We start from the raw sequence: 19,018 nt of genomic DNA, 5'->3' as shown, positions 1-19,018 counted from the left end.
AGGAATGATTCCAGTTTTATCCATTAAAGGTTGGGTGGGTGTGAGAAAGGTCAAACAATAGAACCAAAGTCAGAAACTTTAGGACTCTTGACTGAGTGTAGAGCTACACTCATGACTGGCCAGGATGCTAAATTAAGTGTTCTCCCTACTAAATGTCAGTCAAGAAAGCCAGTTTGTACATTTTGTACACAGAAACTACTAGGTAAATGGTAAATACAATTTTCCCAAAGAATAGGTGGGGTATGGGGTGTTTAAAATGCAAAGAGACGACAGAAGATAGAGAAGACAGTTTAAAATTCCAACAAAACACTCATGTGAAACGCCACCAAAATGTTATGCTTGCTTGTAAATTTTATTGACAACTGTTTGGTCCCAACACACAAAACAGCACTTTGAACCACAAAAAGTGTTCAAACAAAGTAGACAGTTAAGAAAACATTTCTTCCCTCTACCCAATCCAAAACAAACAGTGCAGGATGGGAGAGGGTGTTTTGGTGACTTTTTTTTTAAACAGACAAATCTAAATTGGTAAATCTTTCCAACCAGAAATAATTTAATTGTCCTAATTCTTATAGATCATTTAGTCACATCATTTAATTAAGCCTTTGGATTAAAAAAATATATTGCAATTGGATTGGCCATTTTATAATACATCATGAACACAACTTCCCACCTAATGAATTTTCTTACTTTCAAACAGCAATTTATTAGAATTACACATGGACCTAGGCCCACCTGGCTGACCTTCATAAATAGTACAACTGCCACATTCATAAGATATTGCAGGATTGCAGATTCTTCTTCCCTTATGATTGCCTCAAGAACCTTTTCTTTTGGACTGTTTCCAGTGACTTGTAATTACACCTTTTATATTCTTTTTTAAGTCCGCAATATTTTGCATATTTTTTAAAACAAAAGTCCCAGTGTGCAGACTCTGCCTTATGAAATCTTCGTGTAATTAACTGATGTTTTTGATCAATAAACTGATGAAATGTTTAAAAGCATCTTAAAAAAAAGTTGTTTGCATTTTTTTCTCATTGTACTATGTCTGTGGAGGAAATATGCCTACAGAAGGAGTCACATGTGCCAACTATACTCAGAAAAATTTCCAGTGACTCTCTATCTGAATCATGGCCATATACCAAATACTAAGAATCTCTGGTTTCTTTTTTTTTTTTTTTTAGACAAAACCTAACTTGTAAAATTATCTCTGTAGTAGCTATTCTGTGGCATTTTCCCAAATGCTGGCGATGAAATCTGAGCCCATTTTCTTGCTTTCTAGTACATTACAAAAATATTAACTTCAAAAAAGAAATCACTTAACTAGTAGAAGACATCGTGTGACAGGTTCTTTCTGTTTTATGAGCACTTCCATCTGTCTCTTTGCCCAACAAATACAATCCATTGTAAATGCTGGGTTTACCCAGAAGGGGTAAGAGGCCATCTGCCAATGGACATTTCAGCCAACTCTAAAGTAAGGCCATTCCACTAGTGCAGTGCTACTTCAAAGGCTGGCTTTTCCAAATGCCAAGATCAAACACCACAAACAACTGAACACGCTATCAACACTAGAAGTAACCATCAGAATAAAAACAGTTAAAAGACAATATGCCAACATACACACAAAGCTTCCCAGTTACCAAAACTTACTTTAAAAGTACAAAAACAAGGTTAAGCAGATCAACCTTGGCCTTTCCCTGCATAGATAGAATCACTGTGTCTCTTTCCAGTGGAAATAGTATTGATACCTCTCAGGTTAAAGCACTTCTCATAACCTGCTCTGATTCATAATTTATGCATTTAATGCATAGTTTAGAAAAATCAGATTCTTTCTCACCAATACCACCTCTAGACACACAAAATGTGTGTGTTGTAACCCAAACATTGACTTTAAACTCAAGACACCAAGACCATCTCCTTTTCCTTAACCTAATCCATGTCAAACTGGAACATAACATAAAAGGGAAGCTTAAAACATTCTCAACTTCCTAGAAAGCTCCGAAATGGAACTGAAAGTGACAAAAAACATTTAAAATAAATTTTGTCACAAGCCACATCTGTCATCTCCAGACATAGTAAAATGAAAAACGAGGTGGGCTTACAAGTCACACAGAAACAATTACCATTCATACCCCTACCTACAAATACATTCAAAACTCCTTGTTTACCCGTTCCATTCTAGGGCATAAACACTTGTCTACTTAACAGGCTTTTCGAAAGACGGATCATGCATTTTATTAATACTGTCTGAAAACATCATCAGTAAGCAGTGGTCTAACAAATATCATATGCTACATGTAAGATTACACCACTGATGAAGTTCAATGGAAATAAAACCCAAATCTTTCTACTTGAATTCTTACCTCTTTCTTTTTACCGAACACCATTTTATTTCATTATAATTAAGAAAATTTGGTAAAATACCTAAAGGATTCTTGACTAAGTGCTGGGAAGTTTTTTCAAATAATTAAAAAAACTCTTCAGCCAAAAGCTGTGTTCAAGGTAAAAGGAACAAAAACATTTTCAAATTCATCTTAATAGAAATTAAATGGCTCATAGGGGTTTTCATTAAAACATGAAAGGGCGTGCAAATAGCTTTGAACCTATTTTTTTGTGTGCAGAGTCAGACAGTGCTTTTCCCTCCTAATTCCATGTCACAAATCAAAGTTAAAGTTTGGTTATGGGTGCAAAAGAAAAGTTGGCTGCCAATTTCACTTTGTTTTTGTGTTGCTTTTTGGCTGGGCTCTCCATTGGGTCCTTGCTTGGCCGAGACTCCGAGATATCCAACGATGAACAAGGAGGCACTGAGACATTTTCCAATGCATCAGGCATCCCAGGGCCAGAGGTCAGTTTTTCTTTGCTTTCCGTCATTTTAGTTTGTTGTTCTTCTGTTAAAACCATAATTTCTGTGAAGACAGAAAGACAAACACTAAACCAAGAGTTCTTTGTGACTTGGTAGAGAAGTACTAAAGAGCTGCTTGAGACACTTAGAGATTAAGTGACTTGTCCAGAACTGGGATGTGAACCTACATCTGCCTCAACCATTATACTGGGCTGCCTCTAAAATACTTTGGATTAATTTTCCATGTCACATACACACACACTCTACAAAGTAGCTGTGCTTCTGAAAAGTTGTATCAATCAAATTTAAATAAATAAGAATCCACATCTTTCTACTGAAGTAAAGAATAATTTCAGATGTTCTCTTCATTTCTAGCTGATTTCTCAATGGGCAATGACTTCTGACACTTTTTTGTCTCAAGAATCTGTCAGCTAGATGATGATCCATATAGGAACTCACAACAGAAAAGCTATTGTAAGGAATCCTAAGTGAATGAACTTCTTTGTAATAACAAACTTCCTTGTGTAAAGTTGATTTTTTATGTACTAGCTTTCCTTAAAGGAAGATACACTGGTACTTGGGACTGTGCAAAGTATCCCACATACTCAAACATCCACTGAAGAACAGATGCTGATACTTCATAACTTATGTAATCAACATGGAGGTATGTAATTTTGCCTATTATTAACCTTCAGTTTCACAGAAAAAAAATTTACCCAAGTCGTAGATCATCCAGACAATCTGACTGTCATTCAAAGCTCCTTCATAACTTAAGACATCCCTCACTCTCCCCTTTCTGGTCTTCTTCTATCTTTCGTTACCTTCCTCCCCTCAAACACACACATACTCCTCAATCTAATGATCCTGGTCTCCTTGCTGTTCCTCAAATGAGACACCCCGTCTCTTGGCTTCACTCACTTTCAGTGGCTGTCACTCCTACCTGGAATGTTCTCCTTCTTCATTGTCACCTCTTCGCTCCCTTCAAAACCCAACTAAAATCCCACCTTCTATGGGATGGAAGCTTTTCCTCCCTTAATTCTAGTGCCTTTCCTCTATTGATTATTTATTATTTAGGCTGTATTTAGCTTTTGTGTAGATAAACTTTACGCTCCTTGCAGCAAGAACTGTTTTTTTGTCTTTCTTTGTATTCTTAGCACTAATCACAGTGACTGTGACATAGTGGGTACTTTAAAAAATGCTTACTATTAGGTTACACTAAAGGAATACAAGAACAGACAGGAGATAAAACTCAAATCAGGCTATGCAACTGCTTTTGCACAGCTCTTACAAAAGCTCTTTGGGTAGGAAATTGAAATAAATTAAAAGAGCTGATTTTTGTCATTTTATATAATATGGTATTCTTTATAGGTATGTGGCATAATACTTATTTTATCTGTAGATTTCATTTATCCATGATACTCTCTTTGTCCTGTTTGTAACAATAACTGAAAGCTAACTATAAAGGTCAAACACTGGGAATTTTATCATGTAAAATAATGACTTCCATACATTTAACTGTCCACTTAAATTTATACAATAGTAAAAAAAAGAAAATAATAGCTCCCTTTTCCAGGTAAATGATGAAAACTCAGTGAATCCTACCACAAGGACCTCGGGGATGTTCCTCAAACTGAATAAGATCAGTAGACTCAAGAATGACTGGATCAGGTCTCAGTTGTGGGGATGGCAAGCAAGAAGGGACTGGCTCACACAAAAGGTCTACAGGTGAAGTATTAGTTAAGCAGAGGAGCTCCTGCTCAGTTTGATTAGGACCTGTGGGAAGAAGAGACCAGGAATACTCTGAAAAGGTCAGCTGATCAGACTTCTAAGCCTTAAGTACAAGAGAAATGTTAAAAAAAAAAAAAACCAAACCCAACAACTGCACATTGAGTCATGTCCCAACCTGGAGGACTTCTTTAATAAAGGAAGAATGCCATTTTCCATCAAAAAAACAGATATTTGAAGAAAAAAGATCATCACTATTTCTGGCACTCAAAATACTTAAGAGTCCTAGAAGAATAAATTAAATGGATTATAGTGATTCAAAAGAACAAATTAATTTCCCCAATTACTTGGTTTATCTTTACTCAGCCTTTTCATTTTTTATATGGGAGAAATACGACCAGCTCTGTCTACCTTAGAGGACTATGTGAAAACAACATTAAGTAGTACAAGTGAAAATGTTCTTTAAAAGTAAAAATTAAATATAAAGGCCAAGGCTCTAAACCAGGCGTGGGGAACCTGTGGCTTCAAGGTTATGTGTGGCCTTCTAGGTCCTTGGGTGTAGCCTTTTGAGTGAGTCCAAGTTTTACAGAACAAATCTTTTTATTAAGGGATTTGTTCTATGAAGTTTGGATTCAGTCAAAGGGCTGCACCTGAAGACCTAGGCTCTAAACCTTTATTAGGCCTACTGGCTTATCAACTGCAGACAAAATAACAGACATACCGTGCTATCTAGATCAGGCCTGCAAAACAGGCAGCCCACCAAAGGATTTTGGGGAGCAAGAAAAAACCTTGCACAACATACTGCCTGTGGGCCACAGCCTGATCTAGATAAATCATGTGGTCACAGAATTTTAGAACCGAAAAGGGACTTGGAGACCACTATCTACACTGCTTCCCATAAATTTAATGGGGAAAATGAGGATTAAGGCACAACTAGGTGGCGCAGTGAGTAGAGCACCAGCCCTGGAGCCAGGAGGACCTGAGTTCAAATGTGACCGCAGACACCAGACACTTACTAGCTGTGTGACCTTGGACAAGTCACTTAACCCCAACTGCCTTGCCTTACCCCCTCCAAAAAATAAAATGAAGATTAAGACAAGTGACTTGCCCACAGTCACACTACTAGTTAACTAGCGACAAAGCCTGCATTTGAGCCTTGCTCTCCTGACTCCCAGTCCAAAGTCAAACTTTTCCTATTGATGCCTAGAATGAATTGATATTTGTATGATATAGCGCCTGCAACCCTCTCCAACACTCTTTAACTTTATTGGTCAATAAGAATTGTCAAAAGCCCTCTCTGCTTTGTTTTCAAGAGCAATAGGTATAAACTTTTAACTTTATCTGTGACCTTGTTTGTGTTTATTTATCCTGTTTTCTCTTACCATTAGCACACATTTCCAGAGTGAGTCCTAAGGAGGCACAAGATTCAGGTGTCTCCAGAGTAAGCTCACTGTTGTCTTCTGTCTGGTTTTCATAATCACTCGCATGATTGGCAGGAGAAAAACTGGGAGAACTCAACCGAGCTAGAAGACAAAACATACACAAGTCAGAAAATACAAATTACTGTATGAAAACTTTTTTTTTTAAAGTTTACTCACTTTTCATGTCATTTTTTAAAACAACAATTCTCTTGTGACCATGTCCTTTTATCCAGACCACCTACAACAAAACATATTCCTAGTCAATTGAGGGGAAGGTGGGAGGAACCACACACACACAAACACCCTTAAATCTTATCAAGCATGATCTTGCCTGTCAAGAATTCCAAGTCCTTCAAGAATCATCATATTTAAGTCAAAGTTGAGAATTTAGTAGCTGCAGATAAAGAAATATGCCTGGAAAGTTGAAAATAATTTTCTATAGTCTTTTCCTTAGCTTTGGAAGCAGTATGGACTAACTAAAAATAATTTATCTTTACAAAGCTTATATTTATAAAACAGAAGATATTCCTCTCCTTTAGAGTCATAATTTCTAGAACTACTATGAACCAATTTCCTGATTTAAAATGACTTCTTTGGTGTACATATAACTTAGATACTTCTATGTACAAATCTCTTAATGTTTCTGTTTATACAACACTAAAAAATCGAATACATGCTTGAGTTCCTCATTTTAGTAAAATAATACAGCTTATCTGGTGTCTATTTTCAAATTTAAACTAAATATAAATTTGAGTTAAATTTCAACTGCCTGCTACTGTATTAGTCTGGCAACAGAGTGAACATATGGCTCTATAAGAAGGTTCTCAACACAAATCAAAGTGTAAATGGCTACCTGAGGAATTGACCCCAAGAGCTCCTCCAGGCTACTATAACCATAGGTCTTGGGCTGCAACACTTCTCCTACATATTTGGTATAGGCCACAGGGAATTCATGAAGGAATATTTGCTGGTAGTGGTAGGTGTGAAGTAGAGACCGAACATTTTTTGCAAACAAATATAAACTGGTGAGCTTCACATACTCTTCTGTCGTGTCAGTAGTAAAAACCTATTAACATCAACAACAATAACAATTTTTAAAAACCAGTAGCATTACAATCCGAGCTGCCCTATTTGGGAAGCTACAACAAGAACAAAATCTCTTAAGACCTAAACTTCAAATTCCAACCCATGTATTAAGACTATTTTAAAGACTAAGGTCAAACTGTTTTATACCTCGACCAAGTACGGCAGGCTCTTCAAAAGCTCAGACAGGGTCATGAATCCATATTCACAAGGGTTGAGAAAAGCACTATAGGTAGTTTCATAATGTCTCTTGAGCTGGTCAACAGAAAGAAAGGAGGTTTCTTCCCAGGACATTAACACCACCAGTAGCTGGGCAGTGAGAGACCGAAGAGACTTCCTATTTATCAGCTGAATCTGCTTGCCAGATTCTGTATCAGCAACCTGAGAAAGGACAAAGAAGGTGAACTTTCGAAACTGAGACCATCTAGGCCACATTAATACAGTTATACTTTTTGTGGTCAGTGAGACCTGCTGATAAAGAGATAATGCTCCTGAATTATTTCTCCTAAAGTGTTATTATCCATTAGACCAAAAGTTAGGTAGACGAGACAATAATTTGTTTTCTAAAATTCTAAAAGAAATCTAGGAGTAAAATACTCAGACAGGAGACAAAATGAAACCATCAGTCCAAAAGGTTAATGTGTTGTTGGTTTGAAAATGCAGCAGTGAAGGAGGGAACAAACCTAAAGCCTTGGCTATCTTATTTTACCTAATAAAATGCTGATAATAACTTATAAAGGAAGTTTGATAAGAAGCAATTTTTTTTAGAAAACTCAAGTTAATGGTAAACTACATTACTTCGCTATAAACAGTTCCTGGTCAATCTGCCTTCAAGAATTTCCCATGGCTTATGCAAAATATATAGAAGTGTTATAGCACAAGAAATATGGTTGTAATAGCCTGGAGCAGCTCTTGTGAGCAATTCCATAGTAGAGTGCTTAACACAGTAGATTCCTAATGAACATCTGTTAACTGACTGATAGACTGGCAGATGAAGCTAATTTAAACATTAAAGCATTGAAAAAATGTAAAGCACATAATCAGGCCACTATAAAATTTATTCCAAAAAGAAAAATTAGTTTACCTTTACAACATGGCAGAGTTTTTGCATTAATGCTGGAACTGAACTGACATCATAGTCTTGGAGACGCAGAGTATAACCAAAAGTTTTACCATATTCTGTAAGTAAATCAGTCATCATAAGGCAGTTGTCTTTCTGAGACCGAAGAAGTTTAACAAACTGGGCAGCTAAAGCCTTGACACGTTCTACCTCTGTCAACGTAAGGATCTTTTCTTGCCCACATTCCAATACCTAAAAAAGAGAAACAAAAGGAAATGAAATGTTATAACTCAACGAACAAATAATAGGCCTTCATGTATATAAAACTATTAACTAGAAAGTACTTTTGTTTATCTTAGCAATAGTATAATGGCTTACAAGGGTTTATTTCTTAAGATGTTTTTCTCAGTTTCCCCAACTGTTCATAGTAACCACAGCACTTGTCATATCTCTGCATTACTAAGATCACTAATTATAAAAAAATTGATACAGATAAAGACCTTTTATGAATGTGAAGATACTCTAAACCATTACAGTGCTGGCTATGGGTATGTGTAAACAGCCTATCACTCAGACAACTGTTCAAGTTTATTTTCAACTTGGCAGTATTTCCTGTGGGCAGTTTGTATTCAGCTGGTTTAAAGATCACTGAGACAATATGTTCTTAAAACCCGGACATATGGAAACAAATGGGCAGAAGTAACAACAATAAAGGCCATTTTCTCTCCTACAGCCTGATAAATAACATTTTCTGATTCCTGGACTCTGAACATAAATGCCACTGCATTGAAGTGGCACTCATGCGTTTGCAGAGTGTGCCACTTTCTTGTTTTCATCTCTCCCCCAAAGCAAGAGAAAGTTACTTGTCCTCCCTCTTGCATGCTTCTAGTATCAAGCCTTCCTTCCTGTGCCAGGTTCATCTATTCTTTAAAAGGTTAATTACTAGAGTTCTAACACACTCTCCAACACACATAAGTTTTTAAATGTTTGAAAAATTACAAATCATGAAAGAAATGATTCTGAAAGCTAACTAATGAGTTATCTAAAAAATCAATACAAAACAAAATCAACTAAATCTTTTTTTATTTAAAAATCATATGAACACTCCAAAATGACATAACAGCCAGTGACTTTCTTAATCAAAGTACTTCAGTGTACTGCAATTATCATGTGCCTGAAATTATTATGGCATGGCAATAGAGGTACTCAAAGTGAAAATCTTCTCCACAAACTGCACACAAAAGCAACCTAATTTTAAGTTAGATGTTCTTTTGAACTTACTTGTAAAACATCGGGAATGGCCTCAAAAAGTTCAAGTAGTTTAGTAAATCCATAGTGTGCAAGTTTGCACTGACGGCCAAAGTGGTGATGATAAGAAGGAATAAATTTATTAAAAGGCATCCGAAAATGGGGTTGATGACGCAGCAAATCGACAACCTCTTTGCAGAATTGTTTTGTCCTTTCTATTTCATCCTGAGTACGCTCTTTAAAAGACAAAACAAATATCACAACTTTTTCATATGCTTACATATATTTACTATTCATGGTGTACTAGGTCTCATACACTGCTTAAAGAGACATAATCTTTGTCTCCCAGAAACTCCTATTATGGGGGAGGGCAAGGAAAGACCCAGTTAGTACTTCATGATAGATGGTAATGAAGAACAATGCTAGGATAGACAAAATAAATTCATAAGGCCACCCTGAAAATTCTTTTATGTCAATAAGTTTATCTTCCTTTTCAACAAAATATTCTATCAGAGGTGTTTTTCTAAAAATTAGAACTGATTGATTTGAGCTTAATTTCTTCACTTCCTTAATAAAAAGTTCTCTTTAGTGCACAAAAAAATGAGTCAGAGGAGCTCAGTTTGAATCTTGGCAATGCCATGTATGACTCTGGGAAAGTCATTTAACTTTTTCAGTTTTCAGTTGCTCATCTATAAAATAAGGGGGTTGGAACAGCTGGCCTCTAAGATACCCTTCTTAGCTCTAAATGTGTGATTCCCTGACCTAATGAAGGACAGGGCAAAGTAAGGACGAATATCATTTTTATTTGGAATAAGTAACCCCTAAATAACTTCAATTTTAGTGTTCCTGAAAAAGCCATTTTGGTAATTCTCATCATTGCCATTTTCTTTCTTCTATAACCATCAGTGACTACAGATATGTGAAAACATCTAAAATTTACATGGTTTTTGTCCTGACAAATCTTAATCTTTTACTTAAGTATAAACCAATCTGAAATAAGAATATCCTATGCACACAATCAAAATCAAAATTACTACTGAGGTCCACAGCATAGATGCCCACGGTCTAGATCATTTCTAATTGGTGCTCCTTGTAATGCAAATAAAAGTTCTAATGATAAAACTTTATGTTAGTGATAATGCCCTCTTCTAATTTTTACATATAAAAATTCCTTATTATATGGGCAAATTTCTGTTTTGAAAATGGACAATTTCTTCTTTGCTTCCTTTATTTACTCATGCATTTATTTATGTGGAGATATTGCACATCCCCAACCCAACAGTTATGGGTTCCATCAAAACACAAATGTATTTGTCACAAAATTAGTCAGAAAAATGTCAGTCAGTGAACAAACATTTATTAAATACTTACTATGTTCTATATATTGGGCTAAGTATTGAAGATACAAAGAAAGACAAAAACAGTCCCTACTCTCAAGGAGCTCACATGCTAACATGGGAGGCAATATATAACTATGTACAAATGATATATACACAGGATAGATGGAAAGTAATCTGAGAGGGTAAGCATGAGCTTTAAGGGGGACCGGGAAAGGCTTCTTGTAGAAGGCAGAAGTGAGGAGGAAGAATATTCCAGGAATTGGAGACAGCCAGTGAAAAGGCAAGAAGTCAAGAGATAGAGTGCCTCAGGCAAGGAATAAAGAAGAGACAAATGTCACTGGATCATAGAGTATATGGTGGGGAATGAAATATGAGAAGACTGGAAAGGTAGGAAGGGGTTTGGTTATAGGAGGCTTTACAAGCCAAATGGGAGGTTTTTAATCTGACACCAGAGATAAAAGGGAGCCACTATAGTTTACTGAATAGATGGCTGACAAGGTTAGAACTACACTTTAGTAAGATCACTCTGCTAGCTGAATGGAGGATGGCTTAAAGTGGGGAAAGGGAGACCAATCAAAAGGCTACCACAATAGTCTAGGGCATGAGGTGATGAGGACCAAATCCGGGGTGGTGAAATGCAGACTAAAGACACACTTTTAACAAACTTAGGCCAACACACCTTTTTTGGGGATGCAGATCACCATTTCATCATCTTGTTGGGTCAAACAGATTGTTGTATCTGGAATTTCTGATATGATATCAATCAACTCACAAACACCATATTCGGTAACATCCCAGTCTTTAGAGAAACACCTATAAATTAAAAATGGAAATGGAGGAGAAAATGAATAAAATAATTGGTTCAGATTAATATTACATAATCTTTAAATCTTTTGGGGGAAAAGTATTTAAATTTTTTTCTTACAAACTTACCAATGATAAGCCTGCAAAAATTCTCTCACAATGACCTGTTTACTGGCCTGGGATTTGAGAAGTTTTAACAAATCTTGGGTAAAACGCTTTACTTGGGCTCTGTGGGTTAGAGTAAGCAATCGTTTGGAACCCATTCCAAGGATCTGAAAATCAAATACTCTCTGAATTAGAACCATAACATTCATTAAAACAAATACTCAACAAATACTTGAGTGCTTACCACTACGAAGCATTAACTCAAAAATCATTCTCATTTATCAAATTATTTCCTGTTAAAATCTATTATCCACTTCCTATTGCCCCAGACAGAGAACAGCTCCCTTTACTTTGAGTTTAAACAGAAATAACTGCTACAAAATGGATCTGTAAAAATAAGGGAAATTATTTAAGCATCAGCGTTCCTTCTCTAGCTTCCAACAGTTGCTACACACACCTTCAAAGAGTTATATCATTAGCAATGCAAAATATTCTATCAACTCAAGAAGGATCCTTATAGCATGTCCAAGAAATGCACCTTGTCTCTTGGAAAAAGTATTTCTGGAGAACCTGAAATAATTTGATTATATCTATATGACTCAAATTCACAGAATTATAGGATATTATAGAAGGGGCTGCAGATGTCATTAAGTCTAACTTCTTCATTATACAGAGAGGAAAACTGAGGTCCAAAAAGGTAAAATAAAATCAAAGCTAGCTTTGATCTTTGTTTTTTTTTTGTCTCCAAATTCAGGGTTCTTTCCAGTACTCCATACTGGTTCTCAGAAACACGACATCCAAGCCAGTCTGAAAGCAAGACAATTTATCCAATGTCCAGTGAGGCCTGAATCAGCAACAAGTGGAGAACCACTGCTAATACTTTTACAGCGTCCTCTTATCTTCAGCCTCTATTTTCTGTCCTTAAGCTAGCTTCTATCCTTAACATACTGTCCTGCCTGAAGTGATAAAGCCTCTTTTTTAAATAGAAGTTTTTTATAGACTCATTCAAATGAATTTTGAACTTTCTGATCTTCTAACTCAAAAGGCCACCCACCAATAACAAAAACTTAATGTCATAAACATTGTTTTACAAAGCAAAATTTCTCTCATTTCAGAATTTCTCACATGATCATTTCTTCCAACAAAATTTCCTGAGGATCACTCACCTGCAGTACATGAGGCACTGCTTCTAGTAATTCCATTAACCTGGAATATCCATAGTCCGATACACGGCATTGCTTTGCAAAGTGATGATGATAGGATGGGATGAATTTGCCCACAGGTATAATACAAGATGGCTGGTTCTTCAGTAAGTCAATTACTTCTCTACTGAACTGGATAAGTTGTGGGTTCCCCACAGGACTTTTGGAACGTAACAGCCAAGGGTCTAGGATGGAAAACAAAAGTAAACATTTAAAAACAAGTAAACAGAATTTTCAATAGGTAACCAAAACACAAGAGTCACTGCTTGAAGTCATTAATAATTTATATCCATCAAGTAGAAAAGAACATTGCTCTATTTTATATCCATATGGCAAAGAGCCAATATATTAGCCAAAAATATTTATGGGCTAGCAAATGTTTTCTTTTTTTTAAAAACAGTATTTTTAATTTTTTATACTCATTTTTAAAAAAAAATTTGAGTTGCAAATTTTCTCCCCGCTCCTTAAAACAGTAAGCATATAGGCTATATATGTGCAAACATGTAAAACATATTTCCATATTAATCATGTTGTGAAATTTCGATGTAAAGGAAAAAATAATAAAGACAGAGAAAATAGTATGCTTCGATTTGCATTCTGACTACCAGTTCTTTCTTTGGTCGTAGACAGCATTTTCCATCTTGAGTCCTTCGTAACTACCTTAGTTCTCAGCAATACAGTAATCTAAGTCATTCACAGCTGATCACTCCACCAGTGGTGCTCTTGCTGTGTACAATTTTCTCCTGGTTCTGTTCACTTCATTCTGTATCAGTTCATGTAAGTCTTTCCAGGTTTTTCTGAAATCTGTCAGCTCATCATTTCTTATAGCACAATAGTAAGTACATTCATATTACACTATATTCATACACTGCAACTTCCTCAGCCATCCCCCAATTGAGGGGCATCCCTTCAATTTCCAATTTTTTGCCACCGCAACAAGAACTACCATAAATATTTTATACATGTAGGTCCTTTTCTCTCTTTCATCGTCTCTCTGGAATACAGACCTAGTAGTGGTATTAAGGGATCAAAGGGTATGCCAGTTAGCAAATGTTTTTGTACCTATTTTCAAGCCTAAACAATAAAACCAAAAATAAATCTTATTTTTCATAAAAGTTCTGCTTCCTTCAGTAAAAGTTAAAAAAAAAATCAGAAATCCCAAACAGTGTTTTAAGGTGTGCAAAATACTTAACTTATGAGGCAGAACCAAGACAGTGGAGTAAAGGCAGGAGCTCAACCAACTCCTCACAAATTCCCTTCCAAAGAACATTAAAATAATGCCTCCAAACAAATTCTGGAGTAGCAAAATCAACAAAAAACGGCTCAGGTGAAACAATATTCCAGCCCAAGTCAACTCAGAAAGTGGGCAGGAAAGGTCTGGCTCACTGAGGTAAAAGGGAAGGTGCAGTCCAGTGCATGCTGTGCCGGGCAAGCCAGCAGCAAGGCCCTGAGCCACAGCTCAAGCCAGGAGCAGGATCCAGGCCCCTTCACAAGTCAGTAGCATATACCCATTGTAAGCCAGCAGCATGCCTTAGAGGCAACTGAATTTGTGGTGACTTTCAGAGTTCTAAGCTCACAAATAGTAAGAAGGTCAAATAACTGGTCAAAAGGAGATTAGAGGCGACCATTAGTTGGCACTGGGTGCAGGACCCTGTTGCATTGCCTATACAAGGATCCCAGTCACAGTCGCAGGGCAAGAAGGAGCACTAGTACACTAGAGCTCCTGGCCACAATGAAGTGTAAACCCTGGTCTCAGTTCCAGCGCAGAAAACAGTGCTTGTGGTCACTTATATACCAGAGTACAGGCCAGGACAGCAGTAACCACACCTCTTCTTAAATCGTACCACCTTGGAAGAACTGCAAACTTAGAGATTCCCAGAACTAGCTCTGAAAACAACAGAACAAAAAAACCTGAAGCTTTGGTCCATGCTCCCTCCACCCTAACAGCAGAATCCAACTTTAACATAAAATTAAACATCAAGGCTAGAAATATGAGCAACAGAAAAAAAGGACCTGACCATAGAAAGATACTATAGTGACAAGAAAGATCAAAAGACGAACACAGAAGAGGACAACAATGTTAAAATGGCTACATGCAAAGCCTCGAAGAAAAAAGTGAATTGGTCTCAGGACCTCCCCAAAAAATTTACTACAGGAGCTCAAAAAAGATTTTAAAAATCAATTAAGAGAAGTAGGGGAAAAACTGGGAAAAGAAATGCGAGTGATGCAAGAGAATTCAAGAAGAAGTCAGCAGCTTGATGAAGGAAGGACAAAAAATGGAAAAAAAATGTACAAAAATTCGTCGAAGAAAACACTCCTTAAAAAGTAGAATTGGCCAAATGGAAAAGGACATATAAAAACTCACTGATGAAAAGAACTCCCTAGAGGTGGCCTAGCCATATGAGATCTAAAACTGTATTATAAAGCAGCAATCATCAAAACTATTTGGTACTGGCTAAGAAATTAGAGTGATGGATCAGTAGAATAGGTTGGGTAAATAAGACACAGTAGTCAACATCTATAGTAATGTACTGTTTGACAATCCCAAAGACTTCCGCTTTTGGGATAAGAACTCACCATCTGACAAAAAAAACAAAAACAAAAACAAAAAACAAAAAAATAGCTGGGAAAACCGGAAAACAGTATGGCAGAAACTAGGCATAAAGTGAGGCCAACATCTTATACTGTATACCAAGATAAAGTCAAAATGGGTACATGATTTAGACATAAAGGGTAATACAATAAGAAGAGCAAGGAATAGTTTACCTATTATATGTATGTATTGTATGTATTATAGGCCTATACGGAAGGGAAGAATTTATGACCAATCAAGAGATAGAGAACATTATGAATGCAAAATGGATAATTTTGGTTACATTACATTAAAAAGGCTTTGTAGAAACAAAACCAATGCAACCAAGATTAGGAGGAAATGAGAACACTGGGAAACAATTTTCACAGCCAGTGTTTCTGATAAAGGCCTCATTTCTAAAAATATAGAGAACTAAATCAAATTTATAAGAATACATATCATTCCCCAACTAATAAATGGTCAAAAGATATGAACAGTTTTCAAATGAAGAAATTAAACCTGTCTATAATCATATAAAAAAATGCCCTATATCACCAGTGATTTGAGAAATGCAAATCAAAGCAACTGTGAGGTACCACATCATATCTATTGGATTGGCTAATATGACAAAAAGGAAAATTATTAACGTTGAAGAAGATGTGGGAAAATTGGAACGCTAATGCATTTTTGGTGGAGTTGTGAACTGATTCAACCATTCTGGAGAGCAATTTGGAACTATGCCCAAAGGGCAACCAAACTGTGCATACTCTTTGATCCAGTAATACCACTATTAGGTCTGTGTCAAAAGAGATCGTAAAAAAAGGGAAAAAGACTTACATGTACAAAAATCTTTTTGTGGTGGCAAAGAAACAGAAATTGATGGGATGCCCATCGACTGGGGAATGGCTAAACAAGTTGTGGTATATAAATGTAACAGAATACTATTGTGCTCTAAGAAATGACAAGCAGGATGATTTCAGAAAGACCTAGAAAGACTTAACATGAACTGATGCTGAGTGAAGTGAGCAGAACCAGGAGAACACTGTACATAGTAATAGCAACACTGTGCAATAACCAACTTTGACAGACCTAGCTCTTCTCAGCAATACAATGATCTAAATGATTCCAAAAGACTCATGATAGAAAATGCTATCCTCATTCAGAGAAAAAACTGTGGAGTGTGAATGCAGATCAAAGCATAGTATTTTCTCGTTTGTTTTTTCTTTCTTGTGGTTTTTCCCTTTTGTTCTGATTCTTCTTTCACAACATGACTAATGTGAACATATGTTTAAAATGATTATACATGTAAAGCCTACATAAGATTGCTTGGGGAGGGGGGAGAGGAGAGAGGGAGAAAAAAATTTGCAACTCAAAATCTTACATGAATGTTAACATGTCACTGGAAAAATAAAGTACTATCAAATGGAAAAAGAAAAGAAAAGAAGTTCCTAAAAAGAATTGGCCAAATGGAAAAGGAGATACAAAAGCTCACTGAAGAAAATAATTGCTTGAAAATTAGACCTAAGCAAGCTAAGGACTCCATGAGCCATCAAGAAACAATAAAACAAAATCAAAAGAATGAAATAATAGAAGAAAATGTGGAATAGCTCATTGGAAAAACAACCTGAAAAACAGACCAAAAAGAGTTAACTTAAAAATTATTACACTACCTGAAAGCCATGATCAAAAAATGAGCCCATACAAGAAATTATTAAGGAAAACTACCCTATCCTAGAACCAGAGGGTAAAACAGAAATCTAAAGAATCTACCAATCAGCTCCTAAAAGAGATCACAAATGAAAACTCCCAGGAATATTATAGCCAAATTCCAGAGCTCCTAGGTCAAGAAGAAAATGCTGCACGCAGCCAGAAAGAAACAATACAAATATTGTGGAGCCAACCATTTGGATAACACAAGATTTAGCAGCTTCTACATTAAAGGATTGGAGAGCTTGGGATATAATATTCCAGAGGGCAAAGGAGCTATGATTACAACCAAGAATCACCTACCCAGAACAACTAACTATAATCTTTCAGGGGAAAAAAATTTAAATTTAACGAAATAGAGGACTTTCAAACATTCTTGATAAAAGACCATAGCTGAATAGAAAATCTGATTTTCAAATACAAGACTCGAGAGAAACATGAAAAGGTAAACATGAAAGACAAATAATAAGGAATTCAGTAAGGTTAAACTATTTATATTCCTACATGGTGAGATGATACTTTTAACTCCTAAGAACTTTATAATTATTAGGGCAGTTAGGAGTATACACAGACACAGGGCAAAGGTATGGGTTGACTATGATGAGATGATATAAAAAAAAAATCAAAGGGTGAGAAAGGGATACACTGGGAGAAGGGAGAGGTAGAATAGAGTAAATTATTTCACATAAAAGAGGCACAAAAGAGCTTTTACAATGGAGTGAAAGATGGAGTGGGGCTGGGGGGGTGGTGCAGGGGCAGGAAGAGAGGTGGTGGAAGGTAACACTTGAACCTTACTCTCAATTTGAATTAGCTCAAAGAGGGAATACTATCCATACTCAGCTGAATATAGAAATCTATCTTATTCTACAGGGAAGCAGACGAAGGACTGATAGAAGGGAGAGCAGATTAAGAGAAGTGGAGGTCAGAAGCAAAACACTTCTGAGGAGGGACAGGGTAAAAACAGAGAGAGAAAAGGATAAACAGGGAACAAATAGGATGGAGGGGAATACACAGTTAATAATCATAACTGTGAATATGAATGGGATGAATCACCCATAAAATGGAAGTGGAGAACAGAATGGATTAGAAACCAGAATCCAACAATATGTTGTTTACAGGAGATACGCCTGAAACAGAGAGTCACACACAGAGTATAAATAAAGGGCTGAAGCAGAATCTATATACTTCAGTTGAGGTTAAAAAAAAATAAGCAGGGATAGAAACCATGATCTCAGACAAAGCAAATGCAAAATAGACTTATTTAAGAGATAAGCAGGGAACCTACATTTTGTTAGACAATGAAGTAATATCAATACTAAACATGTATGTACCAAATGGCATAGCATCTAAATACTTGAAGTTGAGTTATAGGAGGAAACAGATGGCAAAACTGTAATAGTGGAGGACCTCAACTTTCCCCTCTCAGACCTAGATAAATCTAACCAAAAAAAAAATAAGCAAGAAAGATGTTAAGGAGATGAATAGAATTTTGGGAAAGTTAGATATGATAGACCTCTGGAGAAAACTGAATGGGAATAGAAAGGAAAATTCCTTTTTCTCAGTGGCACATGGCACCTACACAAAAACTGGCCATGCAACAGGACATAAAAACCTCACAATCAAACACAGAAAAGCAGAAATATTAAATGCATTCTTTTCAGATCATAAAGCAATAAAAATAACATTAAATAAAGGGCTATAGAAACAAATAAAAAATTAATTGGAAGCTAAATAATCTAATCCTAAAGAATGACTGGGTCAAAGAATAAATTATAGAAACAATAAATAATTTCATTAAAGAGAATGACAAAATGAGACAACATACCAAAACTTATGGGATGCTGCTAAAGCAGTACTTAGGGAAAATTTTATGTCTCTAATCACATCCCAAAAAGAGAGAAAGGGAAAT

At 36.1% G+C, this 19,018-nt stretch overlaps 1 protein-coding gene across 2 annotated transcripts in view; it reads right to left on the bottom strand.

Annotated features, from left to right (window-relative positions):
* Window positions 1-331: 331 nt before the first annotated feature.
* The window catches only part of MARF1 (meiosis regulator and mRNA stability factor 1), a 46,188-nt gene continuing 27,501 nt past the window's right edge, over window positions 332-19,018 (bottom strand). For both annotated transcript variants that reach the window (XM_036737652.1, XM_036737653.1), the window contains exons 16-26: window positions 12,795-13,015; window positions 11,653-11,795; window positions 11,399-11,532; window positions 9,413-9,615; window positions 8,156-8,383; window positions 7,222-7,452; window positions 6,842-7,054; window positions 6,166-6,226; window positions 5,950-6,090; window positions 4,445-4,615; window positions 332-2,906 (exon numbers count right to left, since the gene is read on the bottom strand). In XM_036737652.1, coding sequence (XP_036593547.1) covers window positions 2,668-2,906; window positions 4,445-4,615; window positions 5,950-6,090; window positions 6,166-6,226; window positions 6,842-7,054; window positions 7,222-7,452; window positions 8,156-8,383; window positions 9,413-9,615; window positions 11,399-11,532; window positions 11,653-11,795; window positions 12,795-13,015 — 1,985 coding nt within the window. In that variant the 3' untranslated portion in view covers window positions 332-2,667. The remainder of the gene's footprint in view (window positions 2,907-4,444; window positions 4,616-5,949; window positions 6,091-6,165; window positions 6,227-6,841; window positions 7,055-7,221; window positions 7,453-8,155; window positions 8,384-9,412; window positions 9,616-11,398; window positions 11,533-11,652; window positions 11,796-12,794; window positions 13,016-19,018) is intronic.

The sequence above is a fragment of the Trichosurus vulpecula genome, chromosome 9 (assembly GCF_011100635.1).
Source record: "Trichosurus vulpecula isolate mTriVul1 chromosome 9, mTriVul1.pri, whole genome shotgun sequence".
NCBI lineage: Eukaryota > Metazoa > Chordata > Mammalia > Diprotodontia > Phalangeridae > Trichosurus > Trichosurus vulpecula.
Note: the sequence above shows the minus strand (reverse complement) of the source record. Positions and strands in the feature narration are given on the sequence as shown.